Source organism: Thalassophryne amazonica, chromosome 4 (genome assembly GCF_902500255.1).
Source record: "Thalassophryne amazonica chromosome 4, fThaAma1.1, whole genome shotgun sequence".
NCBI classification, from domain to species: domain Eukaryota; kingdom Metazoa; phylum Chordata; class Actinopteri; order Batrachoidiformes; family Batrachoididae; genus Thalassophryne; species Thalassophryne amazonica.
The window spans coordinates 128,783,625-128,797,564 of record NC_047106.1 but is presented as its reverse complement, the minus strand read 5'-3'; the positions used below and the strand labels follow the sequence as shown (position 1 = coordinate 128,797,564).

General features: G+C 45.9%; 1 protein-coding gene across 1 annotated transcript in view; it reads right to left on the bottom strand.

The window, feature by feature from the left end:
* LOC117508719 (sodium/calcium exchanger 2-like) overlaps nt 1-13,940 on the bottom strand; it is a 554,569-nt gene that overhangs the window by 306,456 nt on the left and 234,173 nt on the right. The window contains 1 exon segment of the mRNA XM_034168535.1: nt 10,648-10,785. Within this exon segment, the coding sequence (XP_034024426.1) occupies nt 10,648-10,785 (138 nt within the window).

Sequence of the window (13,940 nt, the reverse complement as noted above, 5' to 3'; positions counted from 1 at the left end):
CTGGAGTGAGACGTATCATCAAGAAAATCAAAGAGAGCCCGCACAGTCCAGAACAAGCCTGGCAGAGGTAGGAAACGAAAGATTTCAAAGACTCTCGAAAGAAAACTCATGAGAAACGTGTCTACAGAGCCCAGAAGAACTGCTAAGACACGAGTGAATGACTAAGCCAAGCTAAGAAATGTAAGAATACAATAACTAGAACCCTGGACAGGACTGGACTGCGAGATTGCAGACCAAGAAAAAGTCCACTTCTGGAGAAGAGATGCATTCAATCCAGATTGAAGTATGCTGAGGACAAGCTGGAGAAAGATTATGCTTACTGAAAGTGTGTCCTTTGGTCACATGAGACAAAACTAGAGCTCTTTGGCCATAGAGACATTGTTGAGGGCCCCTTCACACAGTGCAAATTTGGTCGAGGTGCACACAAAGTGCGCATAAAGCAGGAACTGTATGCAAAACGTGTAAATTTGTAGCTGCCTCGAACACCTCATACACCTGTTGCTACAATTATTTGCGCACACTAGCAGAGACAGAGTGTGCGCTGTGCGAGCACATCGAACACTCGCGGCAGGTGTTGGCCAAATTCCAGCTGACACACACGAACATCTAACACCGGTCGTTTGGCACTTAGAAAAAGTGTGGCCATTCGCACTAATAACACGACAACAGTCAGCAGACAATCACTGTCAAGCTGGATGTGAAATTTGTCTGTGCCCCACGACTGTGGAGTTGCTGAGTACACGTGACGTGCCAGAGTGTTGGCTCCCCCCATAACACATGTGCATGTGTTGCGCGCTCCCCTCCGCCCCCCCAACATGTGCATGCGTGTGGTTCAAGCGCCCCCCGTAGGCAAGGCGACTCTCATCTGATCATAGAGTGACACTTTGGTCTGTCCGCTGAACGGAGAGGGGGCATGGCAGGTGTTGACATCTCTGGTCCTGGTCAGAGCTGCAGAACACACACCATGTTATGACGGACACGCACGTGTGTATGCTTGCTGTCCTCACATTGAAATACATAAAAACATATATTGCTTCAAAGATGGGCAGGAGGGCACACACATTGACAGGCTGTTCCAGCTGGACCGGACCGTCAGTTCATGTGGACATGCAGCAGGCGATCTGAACGTCATGTCTGTCTGACAGGACAGTGAGTGGCATGCCACAGGACGATATGACAGGCCAACAGGACGACAAATACGCCACTTTCAGTCATGTATCAGCAGAAATATGCCATAACAAAGGCTGTTTGGTCAGTTTCACAGTGCGAGCAGCTGCAGTAGCTCGCACTGTGTTCCTGCTTGAAAGATACCGTCGCGTGCATGAACCTTTGCACGGGGATCGTGCATGCCTGCCCATCAGCGTGTTTCGTGGTGCACTAATTTGAACTGTTTCACCTTAATTCGACCCCTTCACACATAGTGCGAATATGTACAACTCAGGGTGACTCACTGCGGTAGAGTTCACATAAGCGCACCATGAAACATCATGCCAACAGGCAGTCGTGCACAATACCGGTGCGACAACAAAGACCAAAAACATTTGTCGCTCCTGGTGAAGAACTACCTCCAGAAGACCTGATTGGCTTGCACAAAGCCATGACTTCAGTCCCATAAGAAATCTGTGGCGTGAACTGAACACCACAATCCATGCCTGAAGACCATCAAATCTGGAGGAGTTTGAGAGATTCGCCAAAGTAGAATGTGCTGGGATTCCTCAGGAAACATGTCTGAGACAAACGACAAACAAACACCTGCTGTCATGATTCTCAGGGGAGCTGGGCACAGCAAGAGGCAGGAGGGACAATGCAGACTCTCAAGCAGGTTGTAGGATATAAAAGGCTTATCGTAAATTCTGGCAGAGGTTCTGGTACGCAAAAAGGCAGTCAGCGAATGTACAGGCAGGTGTAATACAAAGGCGTCGTCAAAAATACAGGCTGAGGTCAGAGTACGGCAATCAAAGTTACAAGGGTTAAGACAAAAGACAAGGTCAAGAAAAACAGGCACGGTCGGCAACAAGGAACTATGGCTAGGAACTTGGAACACAGATATGAGAGCTGGAACGGAGATAGTAACATCATGATCAAGCAAGTGAAAAGAAAACTATCCATCCATCCATCCATCCATCCATCCATTCATTTTCTTCCGCTTTATCCGGAGTCGGGTCGCGGGGGCAGCAGCTAAAGCAAAGCCGCCCAGACCTCCCGATCCACACACACCTCCCCCAGCTCCTCCGGGGGAACCCCAAGGTGTTCCCAAGCCAGCCGAGAGATGTAGTCCCTCTAGCATGTCCTGGGTCTTCCCCGGGGCCTCCTCCCAATGGGACGTGCCCGGAACATCTCTCCAGCGAGGCGTCCAGGGGGCATTCGGAAAAGATGCCTGAGCCACCTCAGCTGACTCCTTTTGATGTGGAGGAGCAGCGGCACGACTCCGAGCTCCTCCCGAGTGACCGAGCTCCTCACCCTATCTCTAAGGAAACGCCCAGCCACCCTGCAGAGGAAACTCATCTCGGCCGCTTGTACTCGCGATCTTGTTCTTTCAGTCATGAGCCAAATCTCATGACCATAGGTGAGGATCGGAATGAAGATCGATCGGTAAATCGAGAGCTCTGCCCCCCTACTCAGCTCTCTCTTCACCACGACGGTCAGATACAGCGACCGCATCACTGCAGATGCTGCACTGATCCATCTATCGATCTCACGCTCCATCCGTCCCTCACTTGTGAACAAGACCCCGAGATACTTAAACTCCTCCACTTGAGGCAAGGACACTCCACCGACCTGAAGAGGGCAAAGCACCTTTTTCCAGTCGAGAACCATGGCCTCAGATTTGGAGGTGCTGATTTTCATCCCGGATGCTTCACACTCAGCTGCAAACCGCCCCAGTGCACACTGAAGGTCCTGATTTGACGAAGCCAACAGAACCACATCGTCCGCAAACACCACAAACGAGATTCTGTGGTTCCCAAACCAGACCCCCTCTACACCCTGGCTGCGCCTAGAAATTCTGTCCATAAAAATAATGAACAGAACCGGTGACAAAGGGCAGCCCTGGCGGAGGCCAACGTGCACTGGAAACAGGTTTGACTTACTACCGGCAATGCGAACCAAGCTCCTGCTGCGGTCGTACAGGGACCGGATAGCCTTTAGCAAAGGAGATCGGACCCCGTACTCCCGGAGCACCCCCCACAGGGTGCCCCGAGGGACACGGTCGAACGCCTTCTCCAGATCCACAAAACACATGTGGACTGGTTGGGCGAACTCCCATGAACCCTCGAGCACCCGATGGAGCATGTAGAGCTGGTCCAGTGTGCCGCGACCAGGACGAAAACCACACTGCTCCTCCTGAATCCGAGGTTCGACCATCGGTCGAATTCTCCTCTCCAGTACTCTGGAATAGACCTTACCGGGCAGGCTGAGGAGTGTGATCCCTCTATAGTTGGAACACACCCTCCGGTCCCCCTTCTTAAATAGAGGGACCACCACCCCGGTCTGCCAATCCAGAGGCACTGTCCCCGATCGCCATGCGATGTTGCAGAGCCGTGTCAGCCAAGACAGTGCAACAACATCCAGAGACTTAAGGTACTCAGGATGGATTTCATCCACCCCAGGAGCCTTGCCACCGAGGAGCTTTCTAACCACATCGGTGACTTTGGCCTGGGTAATGGATGAGTCCGCCTCTGAGTCCCCAGTCTCTGCTTCCTCTTAGGAAGACATGACGATGGGATTGAGGAGATCCTCGAAGTATTCCTTCCACCGCCCGACAACATCCCCAATCAGGGTCAACAGCTCCCCACCCACACCAGAAACAGTGCTGGTGGAGAGCTGCTTCTGCGTCCTGAGGCGCCGGACGGTTTTCCAGAATCTCTTCGAGGCCGACCGATAGTCCTCCTCCATGGCCTCCCCGAACTCCTCCCAGACCCGAGTTTTTGCCTCTACGACCGCACGGGCTGCGGCACGTTTGGCCTGCCGGTACCTGTCAGCTGCCTCCGGGGTCCCACCTACCAACAAAGATAAGTAGGACTCCTTCTTCAGCTTGACGGCATCCCTTACTTCCGCCGTCCACCACCGTGTTTGGGAATTGCCGCCGCGACAGGCACCAGAGACCTTGTGCCCACAGCTACGAGCGGCCGCATCAACAATGGAGGTGGAGAACATGGTCCACTCGGACTCCATGTCTCCAACCTCCCCCGGGATCTGGGAGAAGCTCTCCCGGAGGTGGGAGTTGAAGACCTCGCTGACAGAGGGTTCCGCCAGTCATTCCCAGCAGACCCTCACGATATGTTTGGGCCTGCCAGGTCTGACTGGCTTCCTCCCCTCCCAGCGGATCCAACTCACCACCAGGTGGTGATCGGTCGACAGCTCTGCCCCTCTCTTCACTGGAGTGTCCGAGACATGTGGCATGTGGAAAAGAAAACTAGCAGGGCTTAAATACACAGTGGTTTAATTAGGATGTGATTTGAAGCAGATGTGAGCAGGCAGGAGGAGGGCGTTGACTATCAAAGATGAGAGGCAACTATGTGAGACAAGAGAGTGCTGTGACAGATGGATGAGGAGATGACAAACAAAATGGGTGTGGCCAACAGAGATGAGGATTTACTGGTGAAGGGCAAGAGAGTGCAGTGATCAAAGGGCAAGACTGTGAAACAAATGAGACTGGGTGTGAACACATGAGAACCAAGATGAGAAGAGACAGACAAGGGAGTGCAGTGACAGCATGGGCAAGACCAGAAACCATAATCTAACAATACTAAACTAACAAGACAGAGAAAAACAACTCGAACCAAAGGATGCATGGAAACTAATCATGAGCAGAATCAAATTAGACAACAAATAGAAAAGACTGCAGCAAGGGCAACAAGAAAATCAAAAGCTGAACCTTGAACAGAACTGACATGAATAACCAAGGTTGGGTAGGATTACTTTGAAATGTAATCCAAAAGTAATCAGATTACAAGTAATCCAAATGTATGTACATACATACATGTAATCCACATGTATTCTTTCAAAGTAATCCTACCCAACCTTGCACACAACTGAAGACTAATGTGGTAAACCTGAGAAATCAAACTAGTGACATAAGCAATCATGAAACAATCAAAAACAGTGGATCAAAAGTAAACTAAACAAGAACGGAACTCAACATGTGGCTGAAGTGTGATGCACATAAAACAACAAGCTGTGACGAAAGCAATGATGAACAAAAATCAAAGACAGTGGATCAAAGACTAAACTAAACCGGAATGGAACTCAACATGTGGCTGATGTTGTGTAGGCCGCTGAAGAGGAGGTACTGCTGGCCCACCACCACTAGAGGGCGCCCTGCCTGGAGTGCGGGCTCCAGGCACCGGAGGGCGCTGCCGCCTTACAGGAGCAGCCAGGATGACAGCTGTCACCCATCACCGGAGACAGCTGATCCCAATCACTACGGAGGTATATCAGCAGGACGGCATCTCCACCTCATTTGCCGAGATATCGTTTCTACCAGAGAGGTAACGTATCAAAGCAAATAGAGTGCATCTTTTGGATTGAGCTAGTTTTTTGGATTACTGTTCCAACGAGAGGTGGAGGTACCTTTCCTGCTGTTCGGAGTCCTGGGTGCTTACGCGCCCCCATCTAACTGTTCTTTGCTCCTCGCCAGCAGTACCAGGTCCGACACGCGGAGGCAGTGGCCACCTGGGAGTTCGGGACTTGGCGGCTCCAGTATTCCCGGGGTCCTGTGGCGGAGGAAGCCGTGTGGTTCCGGTCTTACCCTGGAGAGGCGTCTCCTATCTTCGAGCCTGCCCACACGACACTTTTGTGAATTGACTGTTGTCCATTGCTGTGATTGGTTGTATTCGTTGTGCACATTCACAACAGTAAAGCGTTGTTATTTTGACCTTCTCCATTGTCCGTTCATTTGCGCCCCCTGTTGTGGGTCCGTGTTCCTACACTTTCCCAACAGCTGAAGTGTGATGAACAGAAAACAAGCAGCTGTGGCAAAGCAAAATAAACAGATGATCAAAAAAGCAGATTAAAAAGAAATCAATGACAGACTGGCAGAAAAACATAATCATGAACAGAGCAGGGGCAAATCAGGACACCTGCAGGCTGTTTTACAGCAAAAATGATGCCCAGTTGACTGCTAACATCAGGGGGCAAACCACTTTGGCACTGGTAGTTTTTGGTTTTTGTGAAATCATTTTGTTTCTGTGTTCAAAATAAAATAATGCAAGCATCCAAAATAAAACTAGGACATTTAGAAATGCTGTGTTGAAAATTCCTTTTTTCTGTCCAAAAAAAAAAATTCACTTGGGAAAATTTTGAAGACAGAAAATGTAAAATTTCTCAGGGGGGTTAATACTTTTTTAATCTCATCTGTACATAATAAACCTAGTTCATGCATTTTCTCTGGAAATGATGTGTTTTTTTTTTTTTTTTGTTAAATTTCATGGATATAGCTTCAGGCGATTCAAGTCCATAGCAAGAAAATAGCAGGCAGTGCCAGTACCATTAATGGTATTAGCAGGCTGCTACATACTGTGTGGCACTCCACAGTAGATCCAGGAATTTCCTTAAATATGGAGTACAACAGTCAAAAGACAAAGTCAAAGTGTCTTTATATGTTTCCCTAAGGAGAAATTTGCCTTAGACAAAGAGGGGTCTGCTACACAACAACACATCCAACACATACCACCCATGCATCAAAACCAACCACATAGTAGATCAAAATTAAAATATAAACACATAATCAATAAAAACCACCTTCATGCAAATTCCACAACGCGTGACCTTATACTATCTTCCCTGAGCTATCTACTCATTTATGAGCTTCACTGACAATGGAATAAACACGTTTATATCGGTTATATTTACAAAGAGGAACTCTGTACCTCCTTCCTGAGTTAAGTAAAATATATTCAAAGTGCAGTAAATGCGACGCCTCCGATAAAATGTTGTCTGCAAGTCTGAGGATTTCTTGTTCAAACAACTCTTGGGGAGTTACAGGTTCCACCATACCAATGATTTTGCCAGCTATTTATGCCCGATTTAGTACTTGAGTTTTTGATTTAACCGTTAAATTACCAAACCAGCTGGTAATACGTACCGTAACACGGACGGAGAAAGTGCATGCGCTGGTGGATTCAGGCACAAACACTTGACACTTGCGTGTGCCTGTTTAAGTTGCTATCGATATAAACCTCCAGATATTTATATGAATCCACCTGCTCAATTAGTGGAGCAGATAAGTTTGATTTTTGGCCAGAATTGTTCACTTGGTGATACAACCATCAGATTTGGCATGAATGTTATTCATAAATCAGTGTTTGAGAAAAAAGTGCTGGCCACTTGAAAATCCAATGTGGTGGCCAGGTAGGTGGTCAATGAAGAATTACACAGGGGTCAAAATTTAACAATGCTCCAATCATATTGAAAGCTATACCACATTATGTGTCTGATCAAAAAGTTGTTTTGGAGTTATGGGGTAAAAACAGCAAGAATGGTGACAAAGGTCAATTTCAGTTTGTACATTGGTCAAAAGTTAAAGTTGCTCCAATCTTTTAAAAATGTGATGCAAATTATTGGTTGAGTTAATAGGGTTTTTAAAAAGGAATATTTTGCACCATGTGTCATGCTCAGTTGTCACATTACAGGGTAACATATGTCACATGCCATAGAATCCAATGTACGTCGACATTGTTTGACATGCACTTTGCAAACTAGGCATTCAACACAGTCAAAACTATTCCATTTATTAATCCTATTAGCTCAACCAATAATTTGCACCACCTTTTACCAAAATTGGAGCAAGTTTAACTTTTGACTACTGCACAAACTGAAACTGATCTTTGTCACCATTCTTGCTGTTTTACTCCATAACATTCAGTCACAGATAGTCCAAACTATACCTTTTTGGAATCTTTGTGATCAGACACATGCAGTGGTATAGCTTTCAATATGATTGGAGCATTTTAAAAATCTGATCCCTGTGTAATACTTCATTGACCCCTACCTGGCCACCATATTGGATTTCCAAGTGGCCCGCACTTTTTTCTCAAACACTGATTTATGAAGAACATTCATGCCAAATCTGACGCTTGTATCACCAAGTGAAGGATTGTTTCAGTTATCTGCTGCACTAATGTTACATCCATGTATGGCTACCAAACTATGGTCCCCAACAGACTTGGGGTCCACCACAACTCCACGGTTTTATCAGTATTAATCTGCAGCTGGTGCGGTGAAGAAGAAATGCAAGTATTTTTCAATACTTGATGTCTGTGTTAACCTTGAAAAACTACAACCAGCATGGATTTAACACTGGATTTTACTCTCAATTCAGTTCACTTCAACTTTTTTACAAAGTGTCAAACCCAATTCCCCAAGTATAGCCTCTTAGCAATTACACTTTTGACAGCGCCAAGAAAAACTTCTAATATTAGTATGTGACAAGCCAGAAAATAGGACGCTACAACAATGAATTCTAGATGAAACAAACACATGAACCAATGTCTCTGCATCCACTATGGAAATAACATGACACATCTTCACTATATTCTGCAAATGGATAAAACCATTCTTTGTAATTTCTCCAACTTGTAAATCAAAGTACGGCGTCAGATCAAAGATCACCCTGGGATTGTTTTGTGTTGTGTGTTGGGGGGGGTTTGGCTGGATGTTTTTGTGTTGTTTTCTTTTCTTTGCTCTCCAGGTGGTATGCAAACTGGTTTTTGTCTGTGGAGACGGTGCTGGCAGAAGAGTCCTTCACCCTCATCAGCATTATTAGCTGCACCTGTGGATGATGCTCACGTGTAAACTTAAAGACTTTCAGCTGAAGCAGATAATGAGATGGCGTTCTGCATTTAAGCCATGAGTGGTTCAAGCAGAATTGCCGGGAACTCGACCTTGTGACGTTCATTTGTGAGACACTGAGGACCGCGCCAGGGTTTGACACATCGTGCCTGTGAAGGAGGACGGGTGAGGGACACATGCTGTCAGCACACATCAGAGGTGATTATTGTCTGAATGATCGTTAATAGTAATTTGGCATTTTGTTACGCAGTATATTTGAACATTGATGAGAATTGTGCAGTTTGCTTCTCACTGCCGTGGCGTACGGACTGATGGTCCTCCACCTGTTGTGAGAAGCTGCTCATTTACATAAAGCTTAATTCAGACCTGAATGTGTTGCTGATAGTGTGTGCCTCTGAAAGATATTTGCTGTAGCTCTGTTGATTTACCTCACCTTTTCCATCCTTCACAGAGTCAGTTTGTCGTGACCACCTGGGGGGTGTTTGGCGGTAAATCTGAGTCCAGAAGCGCCGAGGCTTCGATCCTTTTGGGCGCTGGAGAGCGCGCCGTCCTTCACTCCGCCAGACAAACCAAAAATTTATGTTGTACACTAATTACTGCACTGGAGGGGAAATAAAATTGTTTTGTTTGTGGAACCGCTTTCTGGTTATTTAGCGCTGGGTTCGGTCAGACGTTGGTCCGCTCCTCAACCTGTGTCTGCACATAACAGTTTTGGGTAATTGCTATGATGGCGCAGGCATCTAATGCCAATGTGACCTGATCACACTGGTGTTGATGTCTCACAGGACCAATCAGCATTCAATCTTCTCTGATTTTTAAAGAAAGAAATTAAAGTTCATCCAGTTTTGTCAATGAAGCCAGACAATCCTCTAAAATCACAATTTGAGAGTGATTTGTCATGTAAATTGTCATATAAGATTGAGTGTGAATAGCGTAACAGTGGAAAGCAATTCTGTAGCTTTACAGTTTTCTGTCCAAGAGGTGCTTTTGTAAAGTGAGAACAGAGATACCAAAACAAAACCTCATATTTTAAGGCAGACTGTTCTGGAGAAATGTTTTTATACAACACACTGTGAACAGTTCAAGTCTTGATATGCTAATACTGATGACCCCATTGCAGAGAAGACAGCAGGTATAATGCCCAAAGGTCATCCAGCACGAACAAAAGACTGAAACTGCTTTGCTCTTTTGTTCATGGTAATAAGTCATTCACGCCATCAGGAGAGGCATCAGTCCCATGGTTAGGAGGGACAGCTACCCTGTCATTAGGAGGGTGCTAACTAGAGCACAACAGGTGCTAATTAAAGCAATTGTTTAGTCACAAGCCAATAGTAGTCTGCCTCTCAGTAGGAGGCGTCTGGTTAGGTTTAAAACTCCAGCTTTTGTGGCTTCTGTTTGTTCTTCTCGACAAGGGTCAGACAGAAGTCAGACTACCAGAGCAAGAATTTTAGCTGAAGAAGCTTCTGCGATTTGAAGCGAAACGCCCTCACTTCAAGCAACCCAGTCCAGTCGAAGATTCAAGCTTCTCTACTTTCAATTTGATCAAAAATGAGTATGCTGATGAAAACTATCAGCTTTCAGCAACTTTTTTGCCTATCTGCAGTGAAACATAAATTCAAATGGTGATTCTAATGTAGTTGCTGTATAATATAAAACAAAATAAATAATGCATTCATGAATGGATTGCTTGGCTTTGTTGAAGGCGTGCACTCTGTGACTGACCTCTTCATTAAAAAAATAGTCTGCGGAAATGTAATCTGGATATGTAGGTTTGAATAAACGCATGAGATATTTGTCAGGAATGCAAGTGGCTCACTGTGGTTAAAAAGTGATGTATGTGTGTGTGTGTGTGTATACCTCTATGACAGACAGCAGTATCTCAGGTGCACTGGAGCCCAGAGCCATGAGCGTCAGATTCGACACTGTTTCATTCCAAATTCGAACTGTTGCGACGGATGTTTCCCCGTTGGGCATGGTGATGGTCACCTCCTTCTCCTGTTGGCACAACACACACACACACGCAGTGGTGTCACTCTTTATATGAGGGCATTCGGCATTTAGAGTGCAGGAATGTCAACTAGACTACTACCCAACACCTGCAGGCTTAGATCCTGCTGCTATTTGCACCAGAAACAATCGTATAGAGTGCTACACCAATCTAAAGTAAATAGAGCGATATTATGATATAAAACTACCTTGAAATAAGGCTTTTAAGTCCAACTCAAGATTAAGAAAGGATTTTTTTCATCTTTCTCATTTTCATGATTCTCTGTGCATATCATACAGCAAAAATGGAGATGAGAGGGTGGAAAAGTCCTACAGCTGGGTACCTCGAGGTGTCTTGGCAGAGGTGTTGTGGAAGTATGGAGTACTGGGTCCACTCTGGTCTCTGTGCAACCAAAGCAGGGGCTGTTTCCGCGGGGTGTCGGACTCCACCGGAGCGACCCCTTGTCATTATTGTCATTTCAAGGGACAGTCAGGAGGGTGTACAGTTTGTTGACCTCAGAATTGCATCTCTGCTTTTTGCAGATGATTTGGTTCTGTTGGCTTCATTAGACAGCGACCTCTTTTTTTTCATTTTTCATTTTCATTTATTTATATGGCGCCAAATCACAACCCCCAGAGCAACAGTGGTAAGGAAAAAACTCCCTCTGAGGAAGAAACCTCAAGCAGACCAGACTCAAAGGGGTGACCATCTGCTTGGGCCATGCTACAGACATAGATTACAGAACAATTCACAAAACGATCATACAGGAAATGTTGCCAGTGCACAGAACGGTTTCTGGAAGAGACAGCACACCCATTTCTAGATAGAGCTGCATGTCTAATGTTGCGTTCACACCGGGCGTGACATGAGAGACAGCAGCGACAGGTTGCTATGTAATCCCTATGGAACACTGCATTTTGGCACCAAGTCATGCAGTGCGACGCGATGGACGCGAATGAAGCGATTTTGAGCAATTGGCGCGTTTGTGGCGTGATATTGCGTCGCATCACGTTGCGTTGCCCTCCTCCCCAAGTTGAAAAATCTGAACTTTTTTGTCTCGTCGTGCCGCGATGACCAATCAGGGACTGAATATGTAGTGACGTGGAGATGTCTGGAGTTTGATTGAAGATGTGAACATGTCCTGTATCTGGTAGCAGCCTGTGAGCAGGACTTATGTCTCTTTTGTCCTTTATTTCACAATTATGACAGAGTTTTTGGAGCGAGCAGCAGCCCCAGCAGCGGGAGCGGAGTTTCTTTTTATTTTTATTTTACGTGTGCGCACGAGCGAATCGTCCATGGAGATTATTTTACTTATTAACTACACAGATGTATAATAAAGCAAGTGGTGACTGGTTTCTAAACACAATTATGACAGAGTTTTTGGGGGAAGAGCGAGCAGCAGCCCCACAGCAGGCATCAGAGTTTCTTTTTTTTTTAAATTGTTTACATGTGCGCGCGTGAATGGGACAGGAGGTCCTCAGACTGGGTCCTGCAGAGGAGGAAGGACCGCTGAAAGCGACCGTCATCCAGATGCAGCTCCTGCAGCAAATAATGAAACTCCCCGAATTGGGAATGTCTCATGACGTTTGTCAGCTTTCCACAACAACTCGCTCCGTGTGATCAAGGTCCGTCATGTTAATTTGACTGACAAACGGAGCCGGCGAGCGGAATGGAAGCTCCTCCTATTTGATGACGCACCGGGGCAAATTTTTGCAGCAAAAGCAGAGCGACACACTGGGCGATGGTGGCGCGTCCGTCGCCACGCGACCCCCGCAAATTTGTAGCGTCTGATCGCACCCGGTGTGAACGCGGCATAACAGAGAGAAAAAAGCAGAATCTCAACCACCCAGTGCACTTCAGACCTCTGATGTGCACTGGGTTGGACTGAGGCAGAGTGTGAAGTGACTGAGATGAAGATCAACACCTCCAAATTAGAGAGCATGGTCCTCATCCAAACATAGTGGATTGTTCCCTCTGGATCAGGGGAGAGTTACTGCCACAAGTGGATGAATTCAAGTATCTTGTTCATGAGTGGGTTAAGATGGTGTGTGAGATTAATAGACGGATCAGTGCTGCATCTGAGGTCCTCCGGAAGCTGTACCAGACCATCGTGGTGAAGAAAGACCTGAGTCATAAGGTGAGGCTCTCAGTTTACCAGTGCACATTCCTTTCATGACTAAAAGAACCAGATTTGAGATACAAGCTGTAGAAATGATGTTTGTAGGATGTCAGGGCTTGCACTCAGGGACGAGGTGACAAGTTTGAGTAGGTCATCTCCCTAGGAAGGTCTTCTAGGCATGTCTAACTGGAAGGAGACCCTGGGGGAAGACCCATGACACACTGCAGGGATTATATGTCTCAGCTGGTTTGTTAATGCCTAAACACCCCCAAGCTGGTGTCAGACAGCAATGCTAAGGTTAAGGAAATGTAGGATGAGCTGCTTAGTCTCCTGTCACCGTGATCCAGACCCAGATAACTGACAGAAAATAAAGGAATGAAAGAATGAATGACTGTCTGCCATCTGCTGGAAATGCCATTTAACTCTATATGAGCTAAAACCGAAATCTAGCAGCCACAGAGAGAAACATGTTGCCCACTATGTGACCAAAAATGGCACAAAGTATACAATCAAATGAGAAAGTCAAACTGGAATTAAATGATTGGTAGAACGTGCGACTGGGGATGATTCAAATGTTTTTGCATTGTGTCTTGGTGGTTTCCTCACTCATCTCCTTTTTGCATAGTCACTCAGGTTTTCAGAAGCGTTTCGTCCAGATTTACCATAAAGCACCACACTCTTTGTAGTTGTTATAATGACTGATGCAATTTAAATTCAAGACATATTCACTAACTTTGAAATGTTCATGCACCCATCTTCTGACTTGTCTAAAGAAAACTGGCTAGAAAAGTGATAGTTGTGTTAAAGATATTCTTTGTGTTTAGTTTGTCCAGTGACCTATGACCTCAAATAAGGGAGGTACTATGCATACAATTGGCAGTAATTCTGAAATGGTTAATATGAAATTTTTCTTAAACACAGAGGCAAAATCACAAATACTCTGTTACTACAGAAATACTTTTGGACCTGACTAAGGGTGTAATGATGCATCAGCTCCACAATATGATACATGTCAAGATCCATCCATAATGATTCAATACGTAT